General features: G+C 59.7%; 2 protein-coding genes across 3 annotated transcripts; one reads left to right on the top strand and one right to left on the bottom strand.

Moving 5' to 3' along the window:
* The first annotated feature begins 2,271 nt into the window (after positions 1-2,271).
* On the top strand, positions 2,272-6,284 carry RAX2 (retina and anterior neural fold homeobox 2). Its single transcript, XM_010996050.3, has 2 exons — positions 2,272-2,948; positions 3,537-6,284. The coding sequence occupies exons 1-2, from the start codon at positions 2,733-2,735 to the stop codon at positions 3,873-3,875; spliced, it is 555 nt and encodes a 184-aa protein (XP_010994352.1). The 5' UTR covers positions 2,272-2,732; the 3' UTR covers positions 3,876-6,284.
* A 78-nt stretch (positions 6,285-6,362) lies between these two features.
* MRPL54 (mitochondrial ribosomal protein L54) lies at positions 6,363-8,242 on the bottom strand. 2 transcript variants are annotated; one of them, XM_010996052.3, is made up of 3 exons: positions 8,098-8,242; positions 7,286-7,451; positions 6,363-6,662 (listed from the first exon to the last, which is right to left on the bottom strand). In XM_010996052.3, the coding sequence occupies exons 1-3, from the start codon at positions 8,213-8,215 to the stop codon at positions 6,530-6,532; spliced, it is 417 nt and encodes a 138-aa protein (XP_010994354.2). In that variant the 5' UTR covers positions 8,216-8,242; the 3' UTR covers positions 6,363-6,529. The 2 variants fall into 2 exon arrangements, with proteins under 2 accessions (XP_010994354.2, XP_031292802.1); XM_031436942.2 differs by having other exon boundaries at positions 6,589-6,729.
* Positions 8,243-8,280: the final 38 nt, after the last annotated feature.

Genomic DNA, 8,280 nt, shown 5'->3' with positions numbered 1-8,280 from the left:
TGGGCATGGCTGCCACTCCAGGACCCCCTGAGCTATGAGGGGCTTTCAGGCCACAGCACACGCTCCCAGCTCGGCTGACCCACCTCTGCCCCAGCTGAGCCAGAGAAAGTCTCGGCATCACGCTGACTTGCAGTGCCCTTGAGCCCAGCCACCCTCAGGCCTCAGTTTCCCCACCGGCACCTGAAGGGGTTTAGCGACTTTTCCTGGGGTAGAAATAACAGGTGGGAGGCTGGAGGGGCTGAGAGTGGCCTGGCCCCCCTAATCCAGCTGGAGGGGGCCACCTGTGCCTGTGGCCCCGCACCACCCCCGGCCCGCCCCTAATCCGGCCCTCTAAGCTGACACAGCGTCTGAACCTTCAGCCGCATCCTGCTAAGTCGCCAAAGCCCCCCACGCCCAACACCCGGATCCCTCCTGCACCTCGTAACCCACCCGGGGCCAGTTAGCCAGCTGGGGCCTGAGACCAGAGCAGCTCGTCAGCATTTTAAAGTGATGAAGCAATTAGGGAATTACCTCCCCTGACACCACAGGCATTGCTCTCCTGTCCACAGCCCACCTTACAGACCAGGCAGCTGAGGCCTAGAGGGGCCCCAGGGAGCCTCTTGAAACAGCTGCCCCTTCAGGCGTTAATTCTCCTGCCCACCCCAGGCCTCCCTCCCGGTTGAAGGCCTCTGGACTCTACCGCCAACTCCTCTAGGGCCCGCTGAGAGAGAGTGTGTGTGTGTGTGTGTGTGTGCGCGCGCGCACGTGCGTCTGAGTGCACACGCACGTGAGAGTACCTCTCTCCATCTCTCTTTCTGTGTGTGTGTCTCTCCCCCTACGAAGCCGACATCCAGAAGGATCTATCTCTGCTTCTCTCGTACTCACTCTCTGGTCCATCCATAGGGCTGGGCCTCCGCCTCTTTCTACTGGGACCTCCCTCCTGTCCTCTGCCCTGTGTCTAAATCCAGCAGCTGTTTCCAGGCCTCACCTTGCCCTCTCTCACTCCCAGTCCCCCTCCTCTCAGTTTTCAGGGCACCCTCCTCCCTGAGCCCTTAGGCTCCTTGGATTGGGGCGGGGGGTGGCACACCAGTCCCAGTCCCAACCTAGATCCTGCCCTGGCCCTCAGGCACCACCTCAGGGACAGCCCATCATCCACTTGTCCTGCAAACAGGGGCCTGGGTATACCTGCGCCGCCTCCTCAAACTTTCTCCTCCTCCCCCGGAATTGCCCTCCTGTCCCCATCTCCCCGCACCTTGCCCTGACCAGGCCTCTGGCCTTCTCCTGGCCTTCCATCTTGCCCACAGTAGATGCTCATCGAAAATGCCATCTGTGCCCCTTCCCTGCTCCACAACCTCCAATGGCTCCCCAGTACTATCCCCTTCACACCCAGTCTTGTCCAGAATTTACAGTCTTTCACTCCATCTCCCATTCTGATCACCTTCCTTAAAAGACCAACCTTCCCCCCCTCCCCACTTGAGTTCTCTCCCCAGGCTTCTGCACCTGACACGCTACATTCTACTCACGTAGCTGCAGATTGTCTTTGTCCCCACTAGGATGCCAGCTCCAAGATTTGGGTCTGTTTTGTTTACTGCTGTGAATAGCACCTGGTATATGGTAAGCTCACTTAAGTGTTTATTGAGTGACTCAAAAGTGAACTTCTATTCTTACCTCAAAACCCAGCTAGAATGCCCTATACTCCTTGCCCTGCACAACGTCCAGGAGAGCCAGCTGGAATTGCCTTCATCTCTGGGAACCTCAGCTTCCCTGCTGACAGCTATGAATCTAAGAGGGCCTTTTCCTCACCCCAGATGCTAGAAACAGTCGCAGTGGGCGTTCTTTAAGCGCTCACTGTCTGCCAGTCACTGTGCAGCGCTCTTTCGTCGATGCATTGAGTCCCTGTGAGAGCCCCATGGGGCAAGTACTGTTGTTTTACCCCATGGGGCAAGTTCTGTTGTTTTGCCCCATGGGGCAAGTTCTAGCTGTTTCATAGCTGGGGAAATTGAGGCCCAAAGAGGGGAGGCTCTTGTGGATGTCCTACAGTGAGGGGTGGCAGACCCAGGCTGCCGGTGTCCCTCCAACCCCTGGAGCCCCAGCCCTCCGCCTCCTGGCCCTCCCTCTGTGGCTCAGAGCAGCCAGCACCTGGGTGGGAGGGGCCACCTCAATTAATCACCTCGCTAATCCTCCCTGCCGCCTGGCCCCAACCCCCTCGGGTCTGGCTGGGCCAGGCCTGCAGCTGACACGGGCGCTCAGCCCGCGGGGGCCGTTGGAGGGGCTGCTGGGGGCGGTGAGCACTGGGCAGGTGGGCACAGGTGGGCCTGGGTGGGAGTTGGGGGCACAGAGAGCCCCCTAGGGCAGATGTCTTGGGAGTAAGGAAGTGTTCCCTGGGGCAGTGGCCCAGCTCCTGCCTTCCTGGGGGTCTTAGACCCAGAGACAGAGACAGAGACAGAGATAAAGGGAGATAAAGCAGTCAGGGAGAGCTCCAGAGAGAAAGACAAATAGAGGTGGTGGGGCAGAGACACAGAGAAAAGTAATCAGAACAGAAGGAAGTGGACACGGAGAGAGAGAATCCAAGATGGACAGAGAGACTAGGGAGGCAGAATGAACGCAGGACCCAGCGAGGGGAGGAGCCCCTCCACATCTCACCCCACACCCAGCAGGGGCTGGGGGCTCCCCTGCCCTCCCAGCTGCAGTCCCTCCTGTCTCACCACCATCTGTCCTGCTGCCGTCCCGCCAGGTGGGGGCGAGGAGGCGCCATGTTCCTGAACCCCGGAGAGGGGCCGGCGGCTGAGGGCGCGGGGCCAGGGCCAGGGGAGGAGACCCCCAAGAAGAAGCACCGGAGGAACCGCACGACCTTCACCACCTACCAGCTGCACCAGCTGGAGCGGGCATTCGAGGCCTCCCACTACCCGGACGTTTACAGCCGCGAGGAGCTGGCAGCCAAGGTGCACCTGCCCGAGGTGCGCGTGCAGGTGAGGGTACCCCCTAACAAGCTGGGGGGGGGAGCCAGATATGGACCCTCTCAGTGCATGGGAACGCTTCCTGGAAGAGGGGATGTGGGACTGGGGCCTTGATGTTTAAGTAGGAGTTTGCCAATTAGAAAGAAGAAAGGGCACTTTTCTAGGCATCTAGAACAGTGTGTGCAAAGACGTGGAGGGGTTAAATTGGAGGCATTTTCTTAGAGCTGGGTGTGAGGCAGGTGGAAGGGGAGGCGAAGAAAGAGCTTGTGAAGGGCCTCAAATGCCAAGCTCAGTGGCTGAGCCTTCGTGCCCAGGGCCAGGAGAGACCAGGGAGGAGGCCACGGGCCCTGAGGAGGCCTGGACAAAGAGAAAGACAAGGAGAGGCTGGATTCAGAAAAGTCTTCGGGGCCAAGAGGTAGCAACCATTCTCTCAAGACAGTCACCCCTCAAGGCAGGCAACGAGACACGCCGGCACTGCAACGGGTCGGAGTCAGGTCGGGCGACAGGAAGAGCGCCGAGAGGCGGGGGGCCCAGACAGGGACAGTGGGCCCACCCCTCCCCGCAGCCCTGAGCTGGGAGCGCCTCTCTTGCTGCCCCCAGGTGTGGTTCCAGAACCGCCGGGCCAAGTGGCGCCGCCAGGAGCGTCTGGAGTCAGGTTCCGGGACCGTGGCAGCCCCAAGGCTCCCTGAGGCCCCAGCGCTGCCCTTTGCCCGCCCTCCTGCCACGCCACTGCCCCTGGAGCCCTGGCTGGGCCCTGCGCCCCCCGCTGTGCCAGGCCTCCCGCGACTCCTGGGCCCGGGCCCAGGGCTGCAGGGGTCCTTCGGGCCCCATGCCTTTGGTCCAGCCTTCACAGACAGCTTCACCCTGGAGGAAGCATCCCTGCGGCTGCTGGCCAAGGAGCACGCGCAGGCTCTGGACAGGGCCTGGCCGTCAGCCTGAGCCTGGTGCCTGCCCAGCCCTCCCACCTCAGCCTGTCTGTGGCCACCCACATTGGGCCCCCGGCCCCACCATCACCTCCTTCCCCTGCCTTGCAGGGGAACTGGCACACGGTCTCAGGAGGAAGGTGGCCAAAGGATTCCCAGGCCAGGGGTGGGTTCCTGGCCTGGCCTCAGGGAGTCTGTGCCCTTGTGGGGCCTCAGTCTCCCCATCTGTCAAATGAGTGAGGGTGGCGTGGATTCTGAGGTTCTTAGACTGTAAGGCTGCAATCAGGAGCCACTGGGATGTTAATTCTGTGAGCTGATGAAACTAAATCCCTCTGCCTGCTCCTAATCTTCCAACAGCCGAGCCACCCTGGCTCTCGGAGCCTCCCTCCGAGAAACAGTGCCAGCAGTAGCAGCTCCTGTTCAACCCGCCTCCTTTCACTGTGTGCTCCCAGTGTGCCCAGTGCTTTACCCCACGACAGGGCGCGGCCATCAGCCCCATCTTGCAGCAGAGGAAATTGAGGCCCAGAGAGGTGAAGCCAGTTTCCTGGGGCCACACAGCCAGGACGGGGTGGAGCTGCCTGACTCCATTGCCCCAGGCGCCATGCTGGACCCAGGCCAGGTGCTAATCAGGGACTCTCAGGTAGCGGCAGGCTGACGCTGGGTGAATACTGTCTGTCCCTGCTCTCCCCATTTATCAAAGTACGGCTTATGTGCCTACTGACCACTGCCCCCCTCATGTCTCCCAGCCTACTGATGGTGGGTTGGGGCCCTGGTCCAACCCAACCGTGTCTCCCCAGGGCTCATGAGGGCATGATGGCCACCCTCCCAGGCCTGAGCTGGACTCCGAAATAAGGCTGTTGGGGAACAAGGAATGGGGTATTACTGGTGCCTAGGGCTGGCAGTGAGATGGGGCAGCCCAGGTCAGGACAGGAAGGGGGCGTGGACAGGGCAGCACTCCACCCTCTCCAGGCTCCGTCCACAGAGTGACCACAGGCCCTAGGAGATTCCAAGAATTTCACACCTGGGTCACCTGCCCACTGGGGCTCACAGCTCATCCTGAACTTCCGATGGCACCTCACACGTGAACCCGTGAGCCTGGCGGCCCCTGAGGCAGCCAGGTCACCCCCTCCGCCCAGCCATTTTCCCACCCATCCAGTATGCAGTGGGGATGCGACCGGGAACAAGGCAGAGAAAACCCCTGCCCTAATGGAGCTGCCACTCCAGGAGAGACAAGCAGCATGATTTTAAAAATAACCAAGTAAAACATGGAACGCCTGCTGGTGGTAAGTGCTGGGGGGCAAATAAAACCAAGAAGGGCTGTCAGGAGTGTGTGGCAGGGTTGCAGTTTAAAAGGGTAGTCGGGGAGGCCTCACAAAGGTGACATCAGAGCAGAGACCTGGAGATGAAAGAGGGAGCCATGGGAGCACCCGAGGGAAGAGCTACCCAGGCGAAGGGCACAGTACACGCAAAGGCCCTGGGGCAGCACCATGCCTGGCATGTTGGGAGAAGAGCGAGGAGGCCTGTGGCCATTACAACTTTGATTTCTACCCTGAAAGCCATGGGGAACCACAGGAGGGTTGGGACACTCCGCCTACCCAGAGCAGGCCACCAGGAGGGCAGGTGTGCGGTAATCCGCCTGACAGAGTCCTCCTAAGCGGATGAAAGCTCTCATTTTCCTGGGACCAGGCAGAACTAGCCCCAGGGACCCTGCCCTCCCCATCCTGTCCAGCTCTTGGACAGAGGGGCCTGGAGGGTGAGGGAGCCCTAGTCCAGCCCCTAGTAGCGTCCACCCCCACGCAGGTGCCTACCAAGGAGACGGCACGGCATGGGGGTGGGGCCCTGGCACCATGTCTGTGTGTCCTCTAGCTTCCTCCAATGGTCAGCACCAGTGAGGGTGACAGGAGGATGGTGGGTAAACCCAGGTCCCTCAGCTCAAGAGATTGGCCAGTGAAGATAACCCGTGACTTCGGCGTGAAGGAAAGGGCAGCCCCTTCCCTCTGGCTGGGCTTGCTGCACTGGGTAGGAAGTTTCAGCCAGGGGCTCTGGGACCGCCTCTGCCCAGGGGAACTATCCACTTTAAAAGGACCTAGAAATGGAGAGAGCCACACCGCTGAATACTGAAGCAACTGGATCCAGCTATGCCTGAAGCCAGAACCTACCCCTGGACATTTCAGCTCTTGAAGCTCACAAAGATTCTTTTCTGCTCTGGATGACTTGGTTCAGGTATGAGTACACTGCAGCCAAGAAAGGCTTGGCTAGAAAAGCCTGCCCTCGAGGACAGAGATCAGAGCCTCCTGGGCAGTGCTGGAATTTGAGGAAATCAGGGTGAGAAGCCCAGTGAGGACCGGAGATAAAGACGAACCTGCAGAAGCCCAGCCGATTGCTGGGGGTGGAGGCTGGGCCATGGAACCACTGGGTCTGAAGTGCTCCCCTCCCCGCTGCCCGCCCCAGGTCCCTCCTGGCCCCACCGTCAGACAATACCCAGAAGCATCCCAGGCCTGCGAACAGTCGCCCCGAAGTCTTTATTGGCCCCCAGGACCCTGATCTAGCCTCTCTGTGGGGGCCACCCAGGAACCCTAGTGATGGGGTCTCCTTTGTTCTCTGAAAAGTCTGTTTTTTCTGGAAAATAAAAAGTCCTTGGAAAGTCAAGGTGCTCCGGTCCCTCCCCTGCTAGAACTTCCGGTTCTTGCTCAGCCGGTTGTGACGCCAGATGTTGTGTTTCCGCAGCAGCCGCCAGTACTCCCGGGTCTCAGGGTCCAGCTCCTCCAGCTTCTTGGGGGGGCCCACATTCATCTGGAACAGCCTGGTAGGGTGTGGGCAGGAGGCAGGGTTGCAGAGCAGCCCCCTGCAGCTCCCCTGCCCCAGGAATCCTGGGTAGAGGAAACAGCAGGACTGGATCCCACAGTGGCTGCAGGGTCTCAGGGCAATCCTCCCCACCCTTGGTCGGGTCTCTGGCTATGGAACAGGGGGCCCCTCCGGGGCCCTCCCCCCCTCCGTCCCAGTGGTGCTGGGATCTGAGGTAGGCACACGCCAAGCCTTCTGCCTCCTGGCCATTGTCCATGCTGCACTGCCCACCTGGAATGCCTCCCCACCCACCCACTCAACCTTTCTAAACCTCCCCCAGCTTGATGGATGGCATGTGCCAATGGCTTGCGTGTCCTGCCACTGCTCTCCCTGCAGCCCCGCTGAGGGCTGTGCTCCATCAAGTTCTTGCTGTCTCCCTCTACTTTCCACCTTGCCCCTGCTGTTTCATTAACACACGAGGTGCAGACCTTTGCACTGGCTGTTCCCACCCACCTCTGAAGCTCTGTCCTCCCACTCAGGTGTTGACTCATGCAGCACCTCCCCAAGGTGATCAGATTTGATCTGTCAGGACCTCCTTACCCAGTCGCTGGCTCTCCCAGTTCTCTGGCCTGGCACACTCACCACTCCGGGTACTCGGCGTCCGGCTTCAAGACCACATCCTGGCCCTCCTTGTAGATGTTGACACCCATGGCGTGCGTGGTGAGCCGGACGGGGTCTGTACACACTTCTGGGTCTTTCAGAGCCTCACTGACCACACCGCCTTTGCCTCCTTTGCCACCCTTAATGACTGAGGTGGGGGAGAGTCATTTTAGCCCAGCCCCACCCTTGGGAGGCCAGCTTTCCCCTTCTGCCCTTTCTGACCCTGCCTGCTGCATTCAAAATGATTTAAAGTGGGACCAAGCTATTCCTTTTCAATTCCGTTTTCAGTCCTTCCGTTTATCTCACGGAGAAAGCCTCCACTGGCTGCTCTGTCTTCAAAATCTCACGTTTGCCAATTCCCTCCCTTTCAACGAAAGAGATCAGGCAAGGCTGCATCCAGAGAAAATTTAAATAACCCTGTTTTGGTTTTAATACTGAGGTGGGGCCCACTGACTCCCCGAGTTTCTGGTGGTAACATGCCAAAGGTGACAGTGATTTGGAGGCAGAAACGAGATTGGGACCCAAGTTCGTGACCTAGCCTCTACACCGGGAAGGAAAAAAAAAAAAAAAAAAAAAGCAGCTAAGCAGTGAAGCACAAGTGCGCTAACCCGCACCATCGCTGGCGCATGCGCAATTGAGTCCAATCGGCTCACATCCTTCAAACTGCGCCTGCGCCGTTTAGCGTCCACCTCAACGCATGCGCGCTGACTCTAAGGCGCAATTCCCCAACCAGCGCTTGCGCACTCCTCAATGTCCCTACTGTTCCCATCTAGTTCCTTCTTAACACAGCTTACCCGGTCTCTTGGCATAATCTCGTACATGGAGTCTCCCAGGAGTGGCAGGGTCCGGGAGTTCCCGGGCCCGCCAACCGGCCCAGCTCCGGGTAGCCCCGATGAGGCGTCGGGCCGCCATGACGTACGCCGGCTGCCTGCACGTGCACGTTTCCGGAATACGTCAGCGGCCAAGGGGTACTTGGG

Source organism: Camelus dromedarius, chromosome 27 (assembly GCF_036321535.1).
Source record: "Camelus dromedarius isolate mCamDro1 chromosome 27, mCamDro1.pat, whole genome shotgun sequence".
Lineage (NCBI taxonomy): Eukaryota > Metazoa > Chordata > Mammalia > Artiodactyla > Camelidae > Camelus > Camelus dromedarius.
The sequence above is the reverse complement of the archived record's forward strand: the minus strand, read 5'-3'. Positions and strand labels throughout refer to the sequence as shown.

What these genes read in the sequence shown, in the direction of transcription:
- MRPL54 (XM_010996052.3), bottom strand. Translation starts at nt 8,215, where the DNA reads ATGGCGGCCCGACGCCTCATCGGGGCTACCCGGAGCTGGGCCGGTTGG. An exon ending in AGATTATGCCAAGAGACCGG is followed by an intron (nt 7,452 to 8,097) that starts GTAAGCTGTGTT and finishes CCCCCACCTCAG; the next exon opens with TCATTAAGGGTGGCAAAGGA. An exon ending in GACGCCGAGTACCCGGAGTG is followed by an intron (nt 6,663 to 7,285) that starts GTGAGTGTGCCA and finishes ACACCCTACCAG; the next exon opens with GCTGTTCCAGATGAATGTGG.
- RAX2 (XM_010996050.3), top strand. Translation starts at nt 2,733, where the DNA reads ATGTTCCTGAACCCCGGAGAGGGGCCGGCGGCTGAGGGCGCGGGGCCA. An exon ending in TGCCCGAGGTGCGCGTGCAG is followed by an intron (nt 2,949 to 3,536) that starts GTGAGGGTACCC and finishes TGCTGCCCCCAG; the next exon opens with GTGTGGTTCCAGAACCGCCG.